The 23,654-nt window shown below is 47.6% G+C and overlaps 1 protein-coding gene across 3 annotated transcripts in view; it reads right to left on the bottom strand.

Moving 5' to 3' along the window:
• Positions 1-23,547, bottom strand: part of GTSE1 (G2 and S-phase expressed 1) — a 29,590-nt gene extending 6,043 nt beyond the window's left edge. Inside the window, exons 1-7 of one of the 3 annotated variants that reach the window (XM_079143324.1) lie at positions 21,029-23,547; positions 20,924-20,965; positions 13,768-13,822; positions 13,034-13,658; positions 10,897-11,067; positions 9,884-9,995; positions 8,200-8,580 (exon numbers count right to left, since the gene is read on the bottom strand). In XM_079143324.1, coding sequence (XP_078999450.1) covers positions 8,200-8,580; positions 9,884-9,995; positions 10,897-11,067; positions 13,034-13,658; positions 13,768-13,822; positions 20,924-20,965; positions 21,029-21,446 — 1,804 coding nt within the window. In that variant the 5' untranslated portion in view covers positions 21,447-23,547. The remainder of the gene's footprint in view (positions 1-8,199; positions 8,581-9,883; positions 9,996-10,896; positions 11,068-13,033; positions 13,659-13,767; positions 13,823-20,923; positions 20,966-21,028) is intronic. The other 2 variants (XM_079143326.1, XM_079143325.1) reach the window with 2 other exon arrangements.
• Between the last annotated feature and the right edge of the window lie 107 nt (positions 23,548-23,654).

Below are 23,654 nucleotides of genomic sequence, written 5' to 3'. Positions count from 1 at the left end.
GCAGAGGAGAAACAGCCTCCTTGCACTTCACCTTCAACCAGACAGGAACAGGACTCTGATGGCGGCCCAGTCGGAGTCTCCTCCGCTTGGCGATGGCTCCCTGCGTTGGCCAGACCCGCGCTGGCAGAAACATGGGTGGAGGCCAGGCAAGCCCAGCAAAGCCCTAAGTACTTTGATTTTCCTGAGCCCTCACATTACTAGGATAGTAACAAGTGACATGTGCTATCTAACAGCAGGTCAAAGGCACAGGTTCCTGCCACTGCTGCTTCATCTTGGGCAGGTGATGGTGGGCCTCTGCCCTTGCCCAGGCCTCCTTCCCTCCCAGAAGTCAGCTTACTCCCTGCTTAGACCCTCTCACCTGCAGGCCTCCTCTGTACTCAGCCTGCACCCTGGGGTCACAGAGCACGCCCGAGTTAGCCTGGGGGCAGCCAGCCTCTCCGCCTTCCTCTCTTCACCTTCCCCTGGTTCCTCGACCTGAGTGAAGCTGCTAGTTTCTGTTCCATAAGTACTCTCCTCCTCACAGTCAGGGATCTTAGCTGGGTGCAGAGTGAAGACATAGTCACGTCCTTTGCAGCAAGTGTGGCCATGTGGCTAAGTCCTGATCAGTGGGACATAAGTGGAATGGACATCCTGCAGTGAGTACTGTATCCTAAGGTAGGAGTAGGTTCTTCGTGGCAAAACAAGATGAAGAGGCCCGGGTTCCTCAGCAGAACAGCTCATTCTCACACACGGGCTCACACTGAGGGTGTTCAGGAGTTAAAGGCACCTGTACTGACTAGTAATGCCAAAAACTTCAAAAAATCTGTGAAGGCTATCAGAATCAAAATGGAGTCGCTCGTGCCAATCCTAGCAAAAAACAAGTAAAGTTCTGAGGCTGCAAAGGAGGGGCTCCCTCACTGTGCCTGAGAGTACCAGCACAGGACTGCCAGCCGCCAGCCTACGGAGGTCAGGCCACCTCACACTAAAAGCTCCACTGCAAGGACACCGCCAGACTTGTCCATCCTCAGGGCCGAGGACTCTTGCTCACAATGCCTGCTGGCTGCTCCTCGGTTTCTCCTTGAAAACGTCCCTTGACGGGGCCCCTGGGGCCCCGTGGCTCAGTGGGCATGGGTGTTCCCACTGCCGTGCTTGGTCCTTCCCAGATGCACATCCTTATGCTCTGGGGACTCTCATTGTCTGGTAGGGGCAGTTCTGGTGAAGCCAGTGCCCTCTGGAGGGACCCAGAGTCCTGGTGGAGGCAGTCCTCTGAACGCTTCGCTCCACTCCAGCCCTTTCTCAGGCCAAGCCCTAGGGACTTCACTGGGGACCAGGATTTGCAAGGCTGTTTTAAACACAGGGCCCGCACCCGGGAGGGGCTACAGCAGGCCTGGCTCTTCTGGAGAGCTCGGACAGAACTCCCTCTTGGCGAGTAGATCTCCACAGGCCTGACGCCATGAGCACTCCTCATTTCTTCTGGTAGATTCTCTTTTGGTACTGCACACCACGTGTACTATTTTGTTTACCTGCAGGCCTAGTTTGAAACTTCTCATGAGCACCTGTATTCTGGCTCATTTGGGTCTCGCTGTGTGTGCCTCTGAAGATGTGGCTGCTTACTCTTTTCCTCCCTGCTTCTGAAAACTTTCTGGGAGCAATTTAAACAGAGAGCCCAGGGCAGCCACTCAGAAGCCATGAGGGTGGCTGTCACCATCTTCACCCAAGACAAAGAAAGTCTCCTGCATGACAGACAGCCCCAATTGCCACCAGAGTGCCTACCAGTCTCCCATGACCAGGGGACCGCAGTCTCAAGTCCAGGCCCTCTGCCTGCGAATAAAACAAGAACCCTGTGCCGGTGGCGTGTCAACATGAATGCTCTCCCCAGAGCTCAGCCTCTGATGGGGCTCACTGGGTTTCCTCTGCTCTCTGGAGACTGGTAGGAAACAAACGGGACTGACTATAAACCGTGAGAGAAGGCCCCCTCTGGGAACCCATTCTCACACGGGTTTATTTTTATCCATTGCTAAACTGCAAACACAGGGTCCGCACCTTGGGAGGCTTTTGACCTCTGTATCTTAGCTTTGCCTATTTTCAATCTGCTGACTTTTTCACTTACATTAAGATAAAGACAAACTGAAATGAATAAAGAACAAAGCCTGCTTAGCAGTTTTTCTTACAACCAAGATAGTACAACAAAACTAAAACAAAACAAAACAAAATCTTCAAATTAATGTTTTGTAATTTGTGGCAGCCCACACACTAAGAATCATTCCTTTTTGAAATGAAAATGTAGGTTTATGTGGCTGATGCTGGTTTAGGAAACAGTTCTGCCCTTTTGAAACCACCCTAGTCAACATCTTGAGCTCTGTCCAGTGTAAAAAAATTGTTTTGTCTGCTACATCAACCAAGGGGAAAAACAAACAAGCAAACAAACAAAAACAAAAGCTGCAAATAATCTTCTAAGAACAATTTAAAAAAATTTTTCCCACTGGCTTTGAGTAGTCCAGCAGAGCAGACTGGCAAACAAGAGGACATGGTCTGTCACTTAATTGAAGGCTGCCTGGGGGCTTGTTACTGCAGAGAGGACAAATGTCAGTACCTGAGTGTCCACCTTTAAACCAAGGCTGAACAGAGAAAAGGGAGGGCTTTCTAAAACCATGCTGCCACAGGGACTGTTTTACCCCAAATCTGGCCTGCAGCCTTCCTGGACTGCCCATCCCAACAAAGAAAAACCTCCTTCAGCCATGTGAGTGAGTGATCTTCATTTGTCCCATTTTGTCAGAAATATAATTTGACGGCTGAGGTTGTGGCTCAGTGGTAGAGCACTCGCCTAGCATGCATGAGGCTCTGGGTTTGATCCTCAGCACCACATAAAAATGAAAAAATAAAGGTATTGTGTCCACCTACAACTGAAAAAAAATTTTTTTTAAAAGAAATATAATTTGATTCAAATGTCTTTTCACAAAGCAGTGAGTTTACTATATTTTCATATTTATAGTTTACCTTTACATTATAGATTTATAGTATTCAGTACTTCTATGTTTACTATATTTTCCTGTCGTGACTAAAATGAGAGTAATGAGCTCTTCCTGCGTGTTCATGTGCTACACGTGTCCATGTTGCTCATGGTATCTGCATGCTAAAACCCTTAAGGAACTCCACTCCAGTTGGCTCACATGAATTCTGTTAGAGTAATGAACCCGAGTGTCTTCTGTGTCAAAAACTAGAATAGATCTTTCACGTATTAGCTGCTTTTAAGTTTGCAGGTAAACAAAAACGAGGGTATCCTCGGAACCGCTGGCACATTCCTGTCTGGTTGCTGGCAGCCAGGGTATGCTGATCTGCTAGATGCCAAGATCCTCAAAGTCGAAGTCTGACCCGAGAACCAACATGCAGATCAAAGTATTAGGCAGAGCCACGGCTTCCCATCTATCGTGTAGGGTAACTCACCCTCAGGCTTGTCTTTTTGTTTTTGTTATTGTTTTAACGAGGAAATAATTACTATGCTTGCCTAATAACTTAGGCTTCGTGAGTAATGTAGGTATAATTATTTAAAATAAATTAGGTAAACATAAGTGGATTAATGTTTATAAATAAAATTTCATGTAAGTCTTAATGTTAAATTAAGTAACAGATACTCATAAAACACCTGAGTCATTTCTAAGTAAGCTAAAATACAGAAACATCAATTGCTAAATATAAATTCAACCTTGGTTTCTTAAATTCCATATAAATATATGTATTTGTGTCTATTAATAAGTATGTTCTATTACATATTTTTAAAAAATTTTTTCTAGGACAAAGCCCATGTTTCCAGAAATTCTACAGCATGTTCTCATCAGCCATTGGCCTATGGCAGGAAATTCAAGAGAGCTTTCCTCCTTAGATTCTCTAGAGATTAAGGTTACTAAGAGTTGAAAATTCTAATTAATATATGCAATTCTATATGCAAAGAACATGAGGAAAATTAAGATGTTTTCAATAATAAAACTACAAGAAAGACATCTTTTATAAGAAAAGGAGTAATTTTTTAATCTAAATTTGGAAATTTTCTAAAGGATTGTTTCAAAATATAAATTTTAGAAAAGGAAATGAAAACAAGGTAGAACAGAACCAGAAGAAGAGATGGGAATTTATGAAGGAAAGGTAAGGAAAGTGAAATGAAATGGAATTTTCTGTGTATGAGGAAGAATTTTGTGAGATGGGACAAAATTTTTGTAACTGAAGTAGCACTGGATTGTTCCAGACAGAAGGGGGGAAAAAACAGACAAAACTACATTTAAGCAGTTCGTAAAGGCAGGTCATAGAAGGTTTGTGAAGAACAAATCTTAAGAGAAAAATCTGTGTGTGATCAGGTCGGCTGGAATGAAAAAGCTGTTATGAGTTTTTCTGAAACTTGAGCATTAACACACTGATAAGACCAGATCTAATAATTCTGTACATTTGAAGCAGTAAGTCTTTCTTGGAATAGTCATCTGCTCTTAGTCAAAACTTGTAGGTTTTGATTTAGTCCTGTGGTCTGCTCTGCCTGGCGGCCTGTCCTGCCTCAGTTTCCATCTCACTGGGGGCTCTCTGTGGACTCTGGTCAGCTCCCACAAGCTTGCCTGCCAATTCTGACTCTGCTGTGTGGCCTGATGCTAAAAATGTTTTCTAGGCCTAGTATAATGTGATTTTCCACTTACGGCTCCTCTTGACGTACCTGAAGTGCTCCTGGAACCAAAAGCTTTCACGTGCTTCTCACGTTCCCCAGGAGCATGCTCTCCCTACCCATGGCACGGGTTTGAGGGCGATGCCGCTCCTGCCCTTGGACGTCTCTTCCAGCATCTGATTACACTCAACTCCTTACCATCAGCTTGATTCCTGGTTACGTAACTGGCCTCCCATCAGGAGCAACCACAATGCAGGGGCTTTTCTTTACTTTTTGGAAACTGGCCCAGGAAGAAAGACTGTGCTGTCTCAAGGTGATTGACTTCTTATGCTTTAGGTTTTGATTACTTAGGAAAACAGCTTTTAACGAGTTAAGCTTTTTTTTTTTAAACATCTGTTTGCTTTTAAATTCTTTGATCACTTTATTAATAATGCGATCACTTTATAACTAGTTAAAGCCATTCTAGTTAAATGATTGACTATTATTTAAAAATGATCTGTGATCCTATTTTGACATTTTGATCCTATATTTCCTGGGATTAAAGTCCTAAATTGTCTTTTTGACCTTGGTTTTCCAGTTGGGCCCCTTGAGATCCTCCAACCATTCTCTGTCCTCTTGTAGAGATAATGAACTAGCTGGGGGTATTTGGTATGTTGGGTTGCATGGGAAGCACTGTCAAATAATAAAGTGATAGCAAGCCTTTGTTAAGTGACACTGATGGTGTGTAACTGGTGTGAAGGTCCTGATGGTCCCGGTGTGGTGGTGCCACTGTTGTCTTAGAATGCTGGTGCGAGGACAGTAACTGAAGGTCCCTGTCCAAGGCCACACTCTCCTCAGAGCCCTGTCTTTTGTAAGCCATAGTTTTGATTCTTCTCTGAAAGCATTTGCTACCACATCCACGGAACAGTGACAAGTTCTCTTGAAGAGACATTTTTGGTAACTTTAAGGTCAACGGACTAAACAGAGATTCCCAGAACCCTGTTGAAAGGAGTGATGGGTTCGTGAAACCACTCACGAGGACCAAGCAGAACAGGAACTCTCTGTGAGACGGAATGACTGATAAAACTTAAGGGTTCATGTCATTTACTTGACATTTGTTGGTTCTTTACCTATATATTTTCTAGATTTAAGGAAACAACTTCTAAACTATCTAGTTTGTCACAACGTGATAAAACAGACACTTGTAAACAAAGGTAGGATTAAGTACTTTTTTCCTCCCTACTTGATTGCTCCCCAATTCAGACACTATTCATATTTTATGGCGAATGGTTATCTGCACAAGTTCAGAAAGGCTCTGCTGTCACAGGACACACTGGGGAACACTGGCATATCTGGAAACACTCACGGGATGCCTGGCTTCAGGGTGTGCAGTTCTGCAGTGAGCGAGGAAGAACTGTCACCTCCTGGCAGGCCCTGGAGTCTTAGGACACAAGACTCGATGTAACACAGATAAAAATCTAGTCCGCCTTGGTTTGCTTTCTAGGCTCGAGAAGTTTCTAAATCTGAGATTACTCTATGGTAAATCACTTTTCTGCCACAGGAAACAGTCAAGGCAAAACAACTCATTTTGCAAAGAAATCGTTTTTCTGTTATCTTTAGTTAAAAAATAAAAAGTATTCTAGAGAGAAAAATTGTTTCTAAAGAAAAACTACAATCCACCTGTTATTGGTTCTTCACCTAAATGTCGGTTCTGTTCATTGTCCTCAAGGCTTTTGTCTACCTGGAGACCAGACTGGGTCCTAGATCCTCCTCGGTCACTCCAGTTCAGGTTTCTCCCACAGAATTACTAAGAACAGGGACTGCACTTTACCACAGCCCCATAAGCAGAAGCTGGACAACCTGATGTGAATTTCAAGGGATAAGCCCAGGCCTGATGTGTGGGCAGCTCAGGAAGTTCCACACTGCTGGTGCCACGACCAGAAAAGTTCAAAAACCATGAGCCTAGGCAAGAGACTGATGTCACAGTATGACTTGTATCAAAATAAGATGCTTATCCTTGTTATTTGTTATTTACACTGAGCTCTTTCTCACTTGTCAGGATAATGATGTAGTTAAAATCTCCTATTCAATAGCTACCAGATGGTCCACCTGGCAACTCTGGCAACATCCCCTGCACAACTTTTTGTTCAAATTATACCAGCAGTCCTTTTTTATAACACTCTCCTGGTTCAACCCCTTCCTAGTTGAATCTCTAGGTTTTTATCAGCTAAATAAAAAAAAGTCCGTGGTTCTGTTAATGCTTTGTGCTGGATCTGGCAACTGAGGTCCAACCACATGTTGAGACAATCAGCTCCATGACCTCAGCAGGACTGGCCTGGGTCATTGGCCCTGTCTCCTGAGTCTCCATTCTGTTCCCAGCCACTCTGCAGACTGGCGTGTTACACTCTTCTTAGCTTTGTTTTGCATTTCCCTTTTAGACTCTGTACCTATTAGAGATGACGCTTCTGAGGAAGCTCGATTCCTGAGGAAACAATGCTGCCCAGGGCCTTGCGTGACAGCCAGTGCCCACAAGACAGAACTGTTAGCTCAGCTCACAGGCTGGGCTGGAGGCAGCTGGCAGGCAGGACTCAGAGAGCAGGGCAGCCTCACAGTTGGAGGAAGTAACTAGAGGTCTGGGGGGCTAAGGTGGCTGGGATTTGAGGGGCAGAGGGGGAGAGGAGGGAGCTACAGAGGGCTCTAGAGTCAGAGTGGAACCTTGCACTTTGGCTGAGTAGCAGGCAGCACACAGGTGCAGGGCAAGAACAGCACTGGGAACCAGGAGTAGAGCTGGCAGAGCACAGCACGTCAGCAGAGGCCTCGGCAAAGCCATTCGCGGCGCAGCCTGGACCATGCCAGGTGCCAGCACCTTTCCAGACCTGCCCCAGCAGAGCCTCAAAGGAAGCACGGAAGGGACCAGGTTAATCTGCACATTCACTGCTGCCAAACCAAAGCTCTGCACAATCCAGACATTTGAAAGTGTACAACTGATAATGTGAGCCACAAGAAAATGTGACCATCACCAGGAAAAAGGTCTGCAGGAACAGACCCCCAAACGACAGGGAAGATGGGATTAGAAGAAGCAGGTTTCAAAACAGCCATTTTAAATACTTTCAAGGAGCTAAAGGAAAACGTAAGTACCACACGAACCGGAGAAACTAATGTTGGAAATGAAAATCTAACTGGACGAGCGTAGCAGCAGATTAGATTCTGCAGAACGTAACAAGAGAAACGATCCAAACTGAAGTACTAGAAAACAGGCTGGAAAAACCAAGACCCTCAAGAGATGTAAGCAACACCGTCACACAGGATGCAGAGGAAGCAAGATGGAGCAGGCCCTGCAGGATGACCACACCGCTGAAGACGGGTGACCAAGAGGAACCGCGAACGCAGCCTGAGCAGTGGCATGTTCCACAGGGGTGCGAACGCAGAGAACCGCAGGCCTGGTCACCTGTGCCAATGTGAGTGGCAGGTACCGGAGCACTCCCCAAGGACTGCAGAGCGAGAAAGCAAGAGCACCCCCACCCAGAGTAATGTTCCAAGACTTAAAATAAAAGATTCTTCAATATTTTAAAACACACTGAAGTTTATCTGTTACTCACCAATAGGAAACTTGAGCATTTTAGATGAACTTGAAGGGGTGGGCATGGCCTTTGCCTTGGAATTTAGATAGGAAGCTCGCCTTCTTACACTTCCAGTTTTATTTGGTTGAGAAGAGGGTGACAAAATGGAGTTAGGGTCCAGCCTCAGGCCTCCACTTCCTGGGGTCTGGGGCAGAGGGAGAGGGGCTGTGCTGGGAGCCTGGGGTTGCTCTGCCATGGACTCGGCAGCGTCGGCCCTCCTTGCTTGCCTGCAGGAAGTCCCGGCGGGGGCTGCTGGCAGAGACTGGCGCGGCATGGCCGGTGCCATTCTGCTCGGCTTGCTGGCGTTTGACAGAGGCCGGGAGCTGCTGCCAGGAATACCTGCGAGTTCACCTGACTCAGCTGCAAGAGGAGACACGAGAAGACTGGGCATCACTCAAACTCACTTTGTTTGTTTGAACCATCACACTGTTTACCAAGCACAAGAGAGAAATATACATCACCAGCAGCCCCACTCATGGAAGGCTGACTGAACTTCTCCAGGTGTAGTCTTCACACTGTTAGGTGAGGAACACGTCGGGGAAATGTAGACTTGGGGCCCCCAACTCATACCCCCTGAGTTTGGCTGCTGTTGGCCCAACCTTTGGCCTTTTATTACGTCTCAACAGTACAGTAAAAAAGAATGGTGCTGACGACGGAATCAGTGGGGCAAGGTACAGCTCAGAACACCTTCCGAAGGGCCAAGGGCTTCCATTTTCAGAATGTGTGTATGTGCCACAGAAGAGCCAGGAACTTGGCAGAGTACTTCCAAGTCACCTTGGTTGCAAAAGTCAGGACACAGACTTCTCTCTTTTGGTTTTTGTTTGTTTGTTTGTTTTGGCAGAGCTGGGGACTGAACCCAGCACCTCATGCAAGTGATTTACCACTCAGCTGCACCCCTGGCCTTCTAAATTTTTTTTTACTTTGAGACAAGGTCTCACTAAGTTGCTGAAGCTGGCCTCAAATTTATAATCCTTCTGCCTTGGCCTCTTGGGATTATAGCTGTGGCCACTGTGTCTACTCATATTTCTTATAATGACTGAGTGGCAGGGTCTAGATTCGAAATACGATCAGTATAATTCAAGAGTTCATATTTTTCACGTCTCATGAACAAAACCCTCAGTGGACTCTGGCCAGAGTCTTCAGAGCAAATATAACATGAGAAGGATTTAGTTCTTAAGAGCAGGAAAACATGCTTTCCTGCAGCCTACAAGTGATTCTTCCCTTTACCACTAGATGGCAGCTTTGGCTCAGCAAGACGAACATGGAGCCTGAATTTGAATAGGTGTGGCAGGAAGGAATAAAATACATGTGGCAATCACAGGGGACACGTGTCCTAAATGAGCAGGACAGTCCTGTCTTAACATGGGCACCTGACTCCAGGAACACAAGCCTGCAACAAGCATCCACCTGCGTCTCAGCATTGAAAACGTCACGCTTTCTGACTACATGGACCCTTAACTAGAGTCACCCATCTCCTTCCTGGAGGGAAGCACCCACAGCAGGGATGAAGAATCTTCCCTGCCAGCCTAGCTCACAGCCCAGAGCGAGCCCTGAACAGCGTCCTGATGAGCCAGGAGGTCCTAGGAAAACAGTATCAGCCTAACGGACAGCATTCTAGGCCGCATCTGACTAGTGGTCTGAGCACGAACCACCAACTGCTCACCTTTACCTGCTGCTGGAGATGCACACACACTGGATGTGCTGCTGGAAACAGACCCAGAAGAGGATTTCCTTGTGAGACTGCCAGTATAGCCAGGTGGCTTTAACAGGGTCTTCTTTAGCCCCAACAGAGACAAAACGTTAAAAAAAAAAAAAAAAAAAAAAAACAGAATCAGCAAAGATTTCATTGTCCACCCATACCTATTTCTGCCAACATGGGCTTCTAAAATAATTTGTAATACCTTAATGATTATGTAATGGTATCCACGGGGGATTATCCCCAGGACCCTGCAAATACCAGAACCCACAGATGTCCAAGTTCTGATGTCAAGTGGCACAGTAATTGCATACAACCTGAACACATCCCCTACCTTTAAGCCCCTGCAGATGACCAGCAGTGCCTGAAATGAAGTAAGCAGTGGAATCGTGACAAGAGAAATAGCCAAAGGGTGTCCAGCACACATGTAGCTTTTGTCCCAAATGCATTCAATTTGCAGTTGGTGCTTTCACGGGAGTGGGAACCAAGGACATGGAGTGCTGCCTGTGTTTCTCAAAGTGCAGTCTTTCCAACCGTAGCTTGAGGAACATGTGAGGAAACTAACTGAAATGTAGATTTTGGGGCTCCAACTCATACCCCAAATTGGCTGCTGTCAGCCCAATTTGTGGCACTTTAAGAGGGAACACCAGTGATCTTTACACATGGCTGTTTGATGCCAGAAAATAAATGGCAAAAGGTGGGAGTCTCCGTGCCTGTGGGGAGCTGCAGCTCGAAACAGCAGCACCCATGTCCTCTGCAGGGACCTTGTGAGGGAGACAGGGAGCATCCTACCATTACTGAGATGGCCTTCCCAGCACACGCGACTTTGAGGTCAGTTCACCAAGCTGCCTCTAGTGGACAGAGCTTTTGACTTTCCTATTTGACCTTAATCAAAATTCACACCCCTGGTAAACAAAGTTGCCACCTTGTTCCCATGGATGGCAGGCAAGTCACAGCCCCTGTGGCCCTGGCCAACTCACCTTGCTGGGAACGGGGAGTGATCGCTTGCCTTGGCCCTGGTGTCTTCCATGAGCTGGAAAGCTGACCGTGTCCAGAGCCTTGCTGGGTTTGTCCAGGAGCACATCCCCATGAGAGCGCTTTTCATAGAGGAGTTTCACCCCGGAAGGACTAGCTGGTACCTCTGTCTTGGGCTGATTTTTAATGTGAAATGGGAGAACTAAGTCATCTTTAGAGATGCTGAGGCTTCAATTCCAAGTGACCCCAGGCCCTCCTTCTCCTCCCCAAATCTACCATGCTGCTCAATTCATCAGCTGATGCAAAGGAGTGAGGGTCATATCCTCTACCAAATAACTGTGCACACACTGATGATGAACTTGGCTTGTTAAAAACAGCATAAAAAAATACCAGGCAGATGGAGCAGAGGGGAGAAATCTGCTAAAGCTATTCCTCAGAGCTTCACTTAAAAATGACCACAAACTGGTTCCAGCTACGTAAATTCTAAAATGCTACACAGCAAGGTGTATTCATGACACGGTCATCTCTACCAGAGAAGCTACCCAACTGCAATAAATCTCATTCTGGTGCAGGAAGCCATGTCTTCTGACCAGAAGTCAAACAGAGAATGAATTCCTGACATACTTAGGGACGAGGGCCTTCAACTCTCCATGCTCACATAAACAGCAAGGAGAGTTAATAAGCCAGGAGTGGCAGGTGCAGCAGCAACTCTTCCCTTGCAGCATCTGAACACTCAAGTTATACTTCACATAACATAAAACTACCATTTTAAAGTCTACACTCAGATTTTCATGTTTGCAATTCTCTATAACCATCAACATAAGCTTGTTATAGAACATGTTATCCTAAAAGAAACCCGTATGTATTAGCAACCACCCCCTCTGGCTCCCACTACAGTTTGCTGCTGATGATCATTTCATTAAATGGTCATATGATATGTGACCTTTTACATCTGGCTTCTTTCACTAAACGTGTTTTCAAAGGTCATCTGTATAATAGCATGTATCAGTACTGCAACTTTTTATTAGGTACTGAGGATTGAACCCAGGGCACTTAACTGCTAAGCCACATCCCCAGCCCATTTTTATATTTTATTTTGAGACAGGGTCTTGCTAAGGTCACTCAGGCCCCCACTTAGTTGCTGAGGGTGGCTTTGAACTTGTGATCCTCTTGCCTCAGCCTCCCTGGTCTCTGGGATTATAGGCATGTGCCATCGTGCCCAGCAGTGCTGCAACTTTTTATTGCCAAAAGTATTCCATTGTCTTGATTCCATTGTTGTCAGGGATGGACTTTGGGTCGGCCCAGTCTTTGGGCAGTTAGGAATAATGCTGCTGTGAAGGTCTGTTTGGAGTACACGTGTGCCACACCACAAGCCCCTGCCTGTGTGCATCTGTGCTGTGCTCACAATCCCTAAGGTCAGGTCTCTGATCAGAGTCAGGATGTCAGGATGGGTTTAAAAACAGGAAAGGGCACTTCTAGGCAGGTCCCTGCTGCGTGTTCTGTACTCACTCACCCTAAGACAACCCCACAGTGTCACTCCCCACCACTGCTGCCCACAGCAGAGCAGCACTGGGAAGGGTGGCCGGGCCTGAATAACCTGCCCTGCCCAGTCTCTCCAACCTCTCCTCCACAGGAAGAGCAAGAGGCAGATCAGGCAGGTTGGGAAGCAGGCTGTGGTCGTGGTCTGGAATCCACTCTCCCCTGTCCATCCTTCCACAAGCCTCCCAGACCCCAGTTCTCCAGAGTGTACCCGTCAACTACCACTTCCCAGGACAGCACTTCCCCACTCAATGCCCACGTGGAAAGCAATGTAAAACTAAGTCACAGACAAGAACATGCCTAGTGGTGACCGGAGGAGGAACTTTTGGAAGAGGGTGCTGGTTAGAACACATGCTTGCCTGGGGGTGGAACACCCAGTGCTGTAACAGATGCCACTGTGAACAGCACTTGGGAGCGGGTATTCCTAAGCTGTTGCTTCTCAGTGCCACACTGCTATCTTCCCATCCCATGCTCTGGACCCTCAGAGATCCTGTGCCTCCAGGCCTTCCCTGCATGGTCTCCATGGCAGGGTGTGGATGGAAAGCTGAGAAGCGAGGAGTGCCTGGGTCCCCAGGAACAGCTGCACCGTGCGGTTTTGTCTACCTTTTCTATGGCGCTGGGCAGGTGCCGTCCTCTCACAAACGAAGCTCGAGGCAGCTGCAGCTTGCTGACAACCCTCTTCTGAGGTACTGCCTGATCCAAAGGGTGGACAGCAGCTGGCTCCCCTAGCAAAGGTCGAGAGGAGGGGGGCGGACCCTGTGTCAGGACAGGGCCCACCTGAACAGGAACACTGGGCAGGGCTTGGGGGGAGGCTTGGAACAGGGGCTCCCCGGAGGATGGCAGCCCCTGAAAGGGGCTGTCTGACAAGTAGTATGTCTCTCTTTTAAGTGACTTGGGGCTCTTCTCCATTTCCTGTTCTTTCTCAAAGAGTTTCACTTTTAATTTTGATTCCTGGATGAATCTTTCCACACCCTGGCTCGAAGAGCTTCCCGGCTCGGCAGCCTGGGCCTCTTCTCTGCTGTGGCTTTCCAGCTGCAAAGCCAGCAAGCGAGCCTCTCTGTACACTTCCACAAACTTCTCTGCCGAGAGAGGGCTCAAAGTGCAGGCACTGTCGCATGCTGGCAAGCGAGGCGGTGCAGCAAGCTGACTACTTAATTCCAAGCTGGCAGCAATACATCTTTCTCTGTGCCCCACAGGCCCAAAAAAGACTTCATCATCTTCATTTGCACTGTTTTTAAAGAAAAGGATTATTAATGGTTCATAATACTGGCATTCAAGTCAAAGCTTCACTCAAAGTGGTTGTGTCCCAAGCAAGGGAAGAAGACTCATTTGTTTACCTTGAAGAAGACAGTGAAAGATCGAAGTCAAATTTTTCATCAGCCAAAAGAACACCTGGGAGGAATAATGTCAAGTTATTTTAGGATTGAGGTGACACAGGAAAATATTACCAGTCTCTCAGCTAGCAGGGCCATTAGGAAATTTCACCCCACAAAGTGTAACCTATTCCTATTTTAATGTAGTGGTATTTTCACAGGGCACTCTAGATTATGCCCCCCCCCCATTTTCTTCCTTTCTTATTAATTTATTTTATTTTATAGCTGTTAATGGACTTTATTCATATGCGGTGCTGAGAATAGAACCCAGTGCCTCACACATGCTAGGCAAGTGCTCCACCTGAGCCTCGGCCCAGCCCTTCGTTCCCTTTTTAAGTCGCACCAGCCCTTCTGGGCTTGCTAAGCCACCCTAAAAGCACAGAGCCTTGTTTTTGTGACATACTCTAACATGCTTTCACTGAATCATTCAACTGGCTTTTAAAGACGAGCTAAGTCATTTTCAGGTATAGAACATTTTCAAAAGACCTCTAGAATTAAAGCTCCTCGAGAATTCAATTCCCCGCTCCCTTTTTTTAGAACCAGGGATTGAACCCAGGTGCGCTTAACCACCGAGCTACGTTCCCAGTCCTTTTTTTATTTTTTGCTTTGAGACAGGGCCTCACTAAGTTGGTGAGACTGGTTTTGAACTTGCACTCCTGCCTCAATTGCTGGTATTACAGGTGGCTAAATCTCCCTCTTATAAACCACAAAATACCCATTCGCCTTTCAATAAGAATTCCAAATACAATTGAAATGTGGAGTAGGGACTCAAGTATCTGTTGGCACCAGCGCTCCGTGGAGTCCTTCCAGAACCCCCAGGTAAAGTGCTCCTAACACCCCACCCTACCGTACTCCCCTCACAGCTTTCGCTGGCCTTGTCCACTCACCCAGTTCCCTCTAACACACCCCAGGCTCTGGGTCAGTGGGTCCCTCAGCTGGGGCAACTGCTCCCCACCTCCAGCCCCCATGCCACAGCTCCCAAGGGCCTTGGACCTGACCCCTACCTCCGGCTGCACTAGCCTGGACACTCTGGGCTCTCTCTGGCCCCAGCAGGGCTCAAAGCTCCTCCAAGATAACAAATGTCTTATGCACCCCAAATTCCCCAATGACCAGCTAAGGGCCTGGACACTTAACAGTTACTGAAATGCACTGAACTGAAACCTCAATAATTAAATATACAGCACTTTCACAAAGTCTTACTTATCTTAATAAACAATACTTAATAATAAATCAGAATTTGAAAATACACTATATCCTAATTAAATCCTAGTCAGTCAAATAGCTCTAGTTACCTAATCAAGGAAAAATATAGACAGGCTGGAGGTGTAGGTATGTGGTAGAGCAAAAGCTTAGCTCATATGAGGCCCAGGGTTCAAGCTCCAGCACCAACACATAAAATAAATTAAAGAGAAATGAGCACCAGAGAGGAAGTGAAAAGGTTCATAAGCTAGTTTCCTCAGCTTTGGGCACATAAGCCTATGAAAATGGCTAAGTAGATCATTTTCCAGGAAAATATTGTTTAGTTTTCTACTAAAATTATCCAAGTTTATTTATAAAACTGAGTCCAGAAGAAAGAAAGTGAATCCTAGTAGCTCAATTATCACAAAATAACTAGAGAAACATTACAGAACTATCCTAAGGGGAGGAGGGGACCCTGTTGGTTTCATAGGATAATTCTATCAAAGCTTAAAGAACATCCAATTCCAATACTATTTACATTGTTCCAGAGGACAGTGAAATAAACCTGGTAACCCTCTTCTATGAAGCAAGCACACTGCCACCAAAAACCTGTGAAGTTTGCTCAATAAAGGTAGATGGAAACCAGCCTCACTACGACAAAAATGTCCTCAGGGCTGGGGTTGTGGCTTAGTGGGAGAGCACTTGCCTAGCATGCCTAAGGCACTGGGTTTGATCCTTAGCACCACATAAAAAATAAATCCAATAAAGGCATTGTGCCCATCTACAACTAAAAAAATAATAATTTAAAAAAAAATCCTCAACAGGAACAGCAGCAGGAGAATCCAGCAGCATGTTAAAAGACTAATAATGCTTTAGGGCCAAGCTCATTTCATTTCAGGAGTGTAATATGGTTTAATTTAACACAATGTAGCAATATAATCATTATATTACTAGAACTAAAGAGAAAACTGTGATTGTCTCCATACACACTGAACAGGCATATGCTAAAAGGCAACATATATTCTTGATTTTAAAGGCTCTTAATAAAAATAGATGCATTTTATCATACAAGGAAGTAGTCATCTCAACCCAAAAGCTAAAATTAGGTTCAATGGGATAACATCAAAAGTATTCCTCCTAAGACAGAAGCAAATGTACCTTATCAGTTGGGATAGGTTAACTTAATGCTGATGTAACAAAGAATCCCCAAAGCTTAACCAGCCTAAACAATGAAGACAAAATTTCTCATTCAAACTATGTCTGCCAAGGGTAAGGTGGACCCTGCTCCATGGCCTCCCCACTTCAGATGCTGGGCTGACTGAGTTTCCACCAGCAGGACCACAGTTGGTTTCCATGAAAGATGAAAGAGCAAATTCCAAGCTGGTTCTTAACGACATTTACCCAGAAGGGACACAAAACACCATACTCCTATTTCATTGGCCTAGCAAGTCACCTGAGCCAAACCTTACTTCAAGTGGGCAAGAGATATTATCACCTACCCAAAAAGAAAAAAATCCTTAGCAATATTAACAAACAGTACCAGGGACTGAGTACCATCTACGAGTATTAGTCCACAAGCCAGTGTTAGGCTTAATGGAAAGCTACAGAAGCAAGTCCATTAAAGCCATGCACGAGGCAATGTCTCCAAGCCCACAGTGCTTACTGTTCTGGACATGTTAACCAACATGATCAGACAAAGGAAAGAATGTGGAGACAAACTTTCACAGTGCACAGATGCTACGGTTATAAACTCAGAAAATCAACTAAAAGCTATTATAACTAGTAAAAGGATAAAATACTACTACCAAGACAAAATTATTACATGGCAGTCAACATCCTTCACATACACAAAGAACAGTTACAAGACATAATGGGAAGAAAGTAAAGTTTGATCCATGTATCATAACATACCAGGACAAATTCCAAATAAATTAAAGACTAATTGAAAATAAAAAAGAAACCTGAAAGGAACAAGAGGTAATTGCTTTGAAATCTCAGTACTAAGGCCTAACTATGACACCAAACCATAAGCCCTAACATAAAAAGTTGATTTTCAAATATATAAATTTGCAAAATCTCTAAGTGGCAAAAATCACAATGAGCATAGTTAAGAGGAACAAGAAGCAGGAAAAATAGTATTTGCAATTGATCTCACAAACAGCTAATTTATAAAAGTACCTAAGAACTTTTAGGTACTAACTGTGCTAAGAACACAACTAACAACCTAATGGAAAAATGGAAAATTTCACAGAAAATAAATAAAAATGTTCTTAAATACAACAAGTTCAGTCTCACTGAAAAATAAGAGTATTGGAAAAGACACTTTCCCTAAGACTTGACTTTTCATCTGTAAGACTGGCAAAAAGCAACGTTTGATGGCAAAGCTGTGGGGAAAGAGATGGAGCGCCACCTGGGCAGGAATGTCCCAGGAAGACTGCACATGCCCTTGGACCCAGCAAGCCCACTTCCAGGCACATCTTCCAAAGAGCAGCAGCATTTGAAACAGCAAGACAATTTACAATCTGACCCTGTGGTGGAACACTGCATAGGAACAAAAATTAACATTCCTTTCATATTGACACAACAGTCCTCAAGATCCATTAAGACACAGGACAGAGAGGAGGCAGAAGAAACTTGACACTGCCTACATATTGGCTGGCATTTGCACAAAGTGTATCTAGTAGGGGATACAAGACACTGATGACATCAATGACTTTTGGAGGGGGCGAGGAGGTGACCAAGGGACAAAGATGAGAGGGGTATACTTCACTTTTTATAATCTCAACTAGGAACCTGATTTTATAGGTCACTTCTAGACACCCTCAACTGTCTGCTGTGGAAAAAGTACCGTGGGCTAGACGCCAGCCTCTCCCGGTCTGGGCGGGCTGACTCAATCACTCTCAGGCACAGGAGCACCGACAAGCCGCAGTCCTCAGGCAGACTCTGGACACATGGCGTCCGCCCTCCTGCATGTACCTGGCAGCACTGTGAGAAGCCAACACAGAAGAGCGGACACCTCTGAGGAAACTAAACAAAGTGTGCTTGAGGAACTGGTCAGAGGTCACAGCTACAGCAACACTGAGGAGGGCCTGTGACCAGGATGCGGAGCCTCCATTTTATCCAAGAGCAACACGAGGCCACAGAGGGCTCTCAGCAGAGGAGTGTTGACATCCAACTCGTTTCTAAGGGTCAGATTTCCCTGGCTGCTGTGCAGTGTGTCAGAAACAAGGCAGCAACTGCAAATGCATGTAATGGCTGTTATGGGCTGGGTGAGGCATCCCCCAACAGTTCATGTGAGACAATGCAAGCATTCTGAGGTGATATGATTAGATCATGAGCTCCGTAACCTAATCTGTGCGTTAATCCACTGCCACGGATTAACTGGTTATTAACTGTAAGCGCAAAAGGACGGGAAGCAGACCTCAGTGGACTCAGAGAAGCCTCAATTCCTTCGCAGATTCCGACATTGTTAGGGCCCGTTTTCCAGATGGGAAAATGGCTGTCAGTTACAGAAGGGTTTTGGTTTTAGAGGGTACAGAGATGTGATCACTGGAAACAGTGCACGTGCAGTTTTGACCTCAGGGACTAGTTGTACAGATTAAAACCAGACCCGAGGGATGAGTACCCAAATCTTGCCCATTGTCATTTAGGACTAATTTGCCATGGGGGAAGGTCAAGATTTAGGGCCCAGCATTCAGTATCTGCCCCTTTCCTTTAGGGTCCGTTGTTAACAGGAATGAATGCACTGGAGAGGCTTAATGTCTGGCCAATCCCCCTCCCTCCTCCGGAGCCACACCGTCCCTCCATTTTCTTGGGGAGCTGTCCTGTAGGAATCTTATTTTCCATAACCTGCATAACTGCAGGCAGGCAGCGTGTGGCTGGAGGAGGTGGGACATAGGTGTGTGGCTGTGGGGGTCGTATTTTCTCCCTACTTCTTTGTTGTCCTGTCCTCAGCGACTTTCTTCTGCCTCACCTCAGGACCAGAGTTAGAGTCACCTGACTGTGGACTGAACCTCTGAAATTGTGAGCCAAAACAAACTTCCTCCTCTAAGTGGATCCCATCTGGTCACAACAATGAAAAAGCTCACTGAAACTCTGGGCAAAGTGAAAAGCAAGCAGGTGCAGGAGAGGTAAGGTGGCTGAGAACAGGGTAGTGGCATCTGGATGGAGTTGGAAAGAGAGTAGTTCAAAAATACATTCTTAAGGTGGAAACAGGAGTAATTGGGGACCGAATGTGTGTGGAAGGTCCTCAGCCTGCAGAGCTAGGTAAACAGAGGGGCCACTTACTTTGCTGGGAAAGACAAACAAGAACCAGTAAAGACTAGGGTTGGAGAGGGAGCACCGCTGAGTTTGAGGTGCCAACCATTCATGTAAAGATGCCGAACAGGTGACTATCCAAGACCAGAGCTCAGAACAGAGCTGGAAAGGAGCATCTCCACAGAGCAGACAGGCAGAAATCCAGGGGCTGCTGATGGCCCCCAGGGTGAAAGTACAAAGCGGTCCCAGGCCAGGTCCAGGGGCGATCAGCTTGCAAAGAGAGCCGAGGAGGAAGAGGAACCTGCAAAGAGATGCCAATATACCAGCCCGACAGGGGAGGAAAACCAAGAGTTTCTTGAAAGTTTCCAGAAGAAAAGGAGATGGAATGTTATTGGAAAGTTGGTGGACTAAATTAGGACAGAAAAATGACAAAAGAATTGGCAATGTGGAATTTTAAGTAACTGATAGAAGCAGCTTGACTGAAGGGGTGTGGACAGAAGCTGGGATGGAAGGGGTTGAGGGAGGGAAATAGCAAAACAAAGAAGGAAGTTTGGCTCTGAGCAAGGAACAGCAATGGAGAGGCAGGGGAGAAGACGGGGGACAAGTGGGACAAGGGAACACACCTTCATGTGGATGATGAGTGTAAAATAATGGACAGGCTAAAACAAGGAGGTGAAGAAGGGCAAAGAAGGGGTGAAGCCCTTGAGCAGTGAGGTTCAGCAGTGGTACTGATTTGAAAGGAGGGCACAACGGGAAGGAGAGAGTGCAGAAGTGCCTCCTAGACAGGATGAAGAAGCAATGATGATTCGCAGTCTCCAGGAGGTTTCTGCAAACTGAAATGCAGTACGCTGTCCAACTGTCTCACCTACTGTCCTCAGGAACAAAAGGTAAAAGGATGTCAAAATGCTTTAAGAGAACAAGGGTATAAGCCGGGCACGGTGGCACACGCCTGTAATCCCAGCAGCTCGGGAGGCTGAGGCGGAAGGATCCCAAGTTCAAAGCCAGCCTCAGCAAAAGCCGGCACTATGCCACTCAGTGAAAGCCGTCTCTAAATAAAATATAAAAGAGGGCTAGGGACGTGGCCCAATGGTCGAGTGTCCCTGAGTTCAATCCCCAGTACTTGCCCGCCCCCCAAAAGAGGGAATAACCTTTACAGTTGGCCCACCCTCTGCATCCCTTGGACATCCGTGGACACAGCCTACTGTGGATTGGAAACACCTGACTTAAACTGAGCCAGTCCTGAACTTGCAGACTTCTCGTCACTAATTCCCTAATACCGGCTGATAACCACGTACACCGCATTCATGTTGCAGTGGCATTTTAAATAGGATTGGAAGCATAAGGGAGGGCACGCCTCCACCACATGCAAGTGCTACGTCGCTGTACGCAGCCTGGCACGCGTGGGCTTCCCGGGGGCTGCCGAGGGCAGCAACGTTCGGGGAATGTTCTGCCTCTCATCTGACAACCTACAGACAAGAGGGAACCACAAAGAAGGTTCGGGCCAGGCGCCCTCGCTCACACGGTCCTCGAGGCCTCACCGAGCCTTAGGAGGCAGACGCCAGTGACCACCAAGAAAATGTGCAGGTCCGCGCGGCCACGGGTCGGAGAGCCCACCACGAAGGAGCCTCTAGGCGGACAGCTGCCCCTGCGGCCCCGGCGCCCTGAACCCCTGCGCCGCGCTCACCTTCCTCCCCGGCCGCGTCCATCTCGGCTTCCCCGGAGGAGCCTGCGGAGGAAGTGCGGCCGTGAGTGGGGCGCGGGCCCACGGAGACACTCGCCCTCACCTCACCTCGCCCGGCCGCGGAAGACGCTGCACCTCGCCGAGGGTTTAAACGCGGCGCCGGGCGGCGAGGGCCGCCGATTGGCCAGTTTGAACAGGGCTGGCCGCCCGGTGCACCCTGGGAGTTGAAGTCACCCTGGGAATTGAAGCGAGCCCGGCGCGCACGCGCACTGCTCTGCGCGTCGGCTTGGCTGCGCACGCGCGGACACTCCCGCCCGGAAGTTGCCGACCTGGAGTCCCGCCCCGACCTCGTGGCCGCAACGCTAAGCTGCTGGGTGCTCGCCAAGGGCCGTGGAGTCAGGGCTGAGAGGGTGGGGTGGTCAGGCAGCGCGGAAGGAGGGTGGCCTTCCTGATGCACCGCCCTTCTGCGTGTCCTGGCGTCCCCGACGCCTCTGCATCTGGAGGCTCCCGCAGCAGCCTGGGGCATCGATGTGCTGGGTCAGTTTGCACCCTGAGCCTTTTGCGTGGCTCCCTTCCGAGTTGCATTCCTTCATCTGCTCAGAATCTTACCTAACTGGAGAGCAGTGGTGGTGACTGATACACCCAGGTGCACACCCCAGGCGCAAGTATCTGCCAGGAAGCTTTGGATGGCAAGTAACAGGACGCCAGCTTCAGGCTAGTTTCAGAAAGAAGAGGATTTCCTGGTTCCAGGAACAGGGAAGTCCGGGGGCGGCCTGGATAGAGCAAGGCTCAAAGAAGAGTTGGGTTGGATCTGCCGTCCACCTCTTCTGTGTTTTGCTCACCCCGTGGACTGGCTTTGTTGGCCCCACCAGCCCAGGAGCGCCAAGTGTTCAGTTCCCTTCCCTGGGGTGGTGGCCATTTAGTGTCACCTGCACTAAATATGGAATTGCAAGAGCTGGGCTTTTGTTTGATTCACAAACAAAAGAGAGGATATGACCGGAACCCATGATCCGTGCCTCAGTGGCTCCACTCCTGCCTTGCCTTCTGGGTGCTAGATCCCAGTGGCCCTAGCGATGTCTGCTGGGAAGGGGGGTCCCCACCTCTACTTGTATGGTGTGAACACATAGTAGGATCTTAAGTAAACAGCACTGACGGTGAATAACTTGTTGCCACTGTAACCTGTATCTTCCCTCCATTACTCCATTCTTCTCTTCTCTCTCCTCTTTTATCATTGGCCTGTCAGTTGTAGGTTCACTTCTTCCTTCCCCAGGTCAGGTTCTCCTGTATTTATTTATGCATTCTTTTTGTTGTTATAAATGGACAGAATGCCTTTGTTTATTTTATGTGGTGCTAAGGATTGAACCCAGTGCCTCACATGGGCTAGGCAATCGCTCTGCCACCAAGCTACAGCCCCAGCCCCCTATTTATGCATTCTTTCAGATATTCATTCACCAACTTTCACTGACAGCTTCACAGTGCAGGCCATGTGCCAGTGATGCTAGGGTCACAGATGCTGTCCTTGACCTGATGTTGCATCAGGAGAGAAAGCTACAATAGCAAGGTCAGGTGACAATGGCCATAGGGCATGAAGGCAGCACCCTCACTCCACCCACTGTAGTGTGGGGGGGGGGGCAGCTTCTTGGAGGATGGACCAGGGTTCCCACTTCCTTGGCCACATTGTGTCTGGCTTCCAACCGGGAAAGGGAAGGAGGCTCCCCCTTGAATTTGTCCCCAACTTCTGGGTAGAGACAGCATGTCTCTCTTTTTTTCCTTTATACTGGAGATTGAACCCAAGGGCACTCTACCACTGAGCTACATATCTGGCCATTTCTTTTTTATTTTGAGGCGTGGTCTCAATAAGTTGCTGAGGCTGGCCTGGAATTTGCCATCCTCCTGCTTCAGCCTCTGGGTTGCTGGGATTACTTGCCTCACCATGTCTGGCAAGACACAGCACCTCTCTTGAGATCATAATGTAATTATCCATTTTCTTGAGTTGCTGGCCGCCCACCCCAAGTTCAAGGAGAAGCTGGTCTCTGCAGAACCCAGCCCCAGGACTGGAACACAGGAGATACTCAGAGGTGCCCACAAGAGCTAGAAAAAATGAAACAATTAAATCATTTTGATCCTGGGAATTTGCCCAGGCTTAAGCAAGTTGCAGGGCCATAGAGGGCTTGAAGGCCTCCTCTCTCCCTCAGGAGACCCACCACTGCCTGCCCCAGTGAGTCCCACTGAGCTTTAGTGGGAACTGAAGGCACTTGAAAGACATCTTTGCACTTGGACCTCCCAGGCCAAGGCTGGCAGCAGCACAACCGCCAGCGACCAGGTTCAACCAGGTTCATGATGGGGAACCAGGAGACAGGCAGCACTTAACAAGACCAGCCAAACCTGCTCCAGCCATGCACCAGGGCTTTGGTTCTTGCACAGCAGAGCGGCCCCAAGCACAGTTCACCCCAGTAAGGTATGTGCATCCACAGGATAGAATCAGTGGCCGAGGAAGTCATGTGCCAAGGCCTCATTCCCATGTACAGTTGAGAACGAAAAGCTCAGAAAGAACCACCACAGCCCCCATGGAGGCCTAAGGATGTCCCTCCAGAGACAGTAGCGGAGTGGCTCTATGCTTGTGATTGATCTGTGAGGCGGGCAGTAGGGGCAGCAGCCAGGGGCTGAGGCCCAAGGCAGCAAGGTGAGGACCCTCCCAGGAAAGACAGATGGCTTCACCTGGGTAGGTCACGCC

This window comes from Sciurus vulgaris, assembly GCF_902686455.1.
Source record: "Sciurus vulgaris genome assembly, chromosome: 5".
Classification (NCBI taxonomy): domain Eukaryota; kingdom Metazoa; phylum Chordata; class Mammalia; order Rodentia; family Sciuridae; genus Sciurus; species Sciurus vulgaris.
Note: the sequence above shows the minus strand (reverse complement) of the source record. Positions and strands in the feature narration are given on the sequence as shown.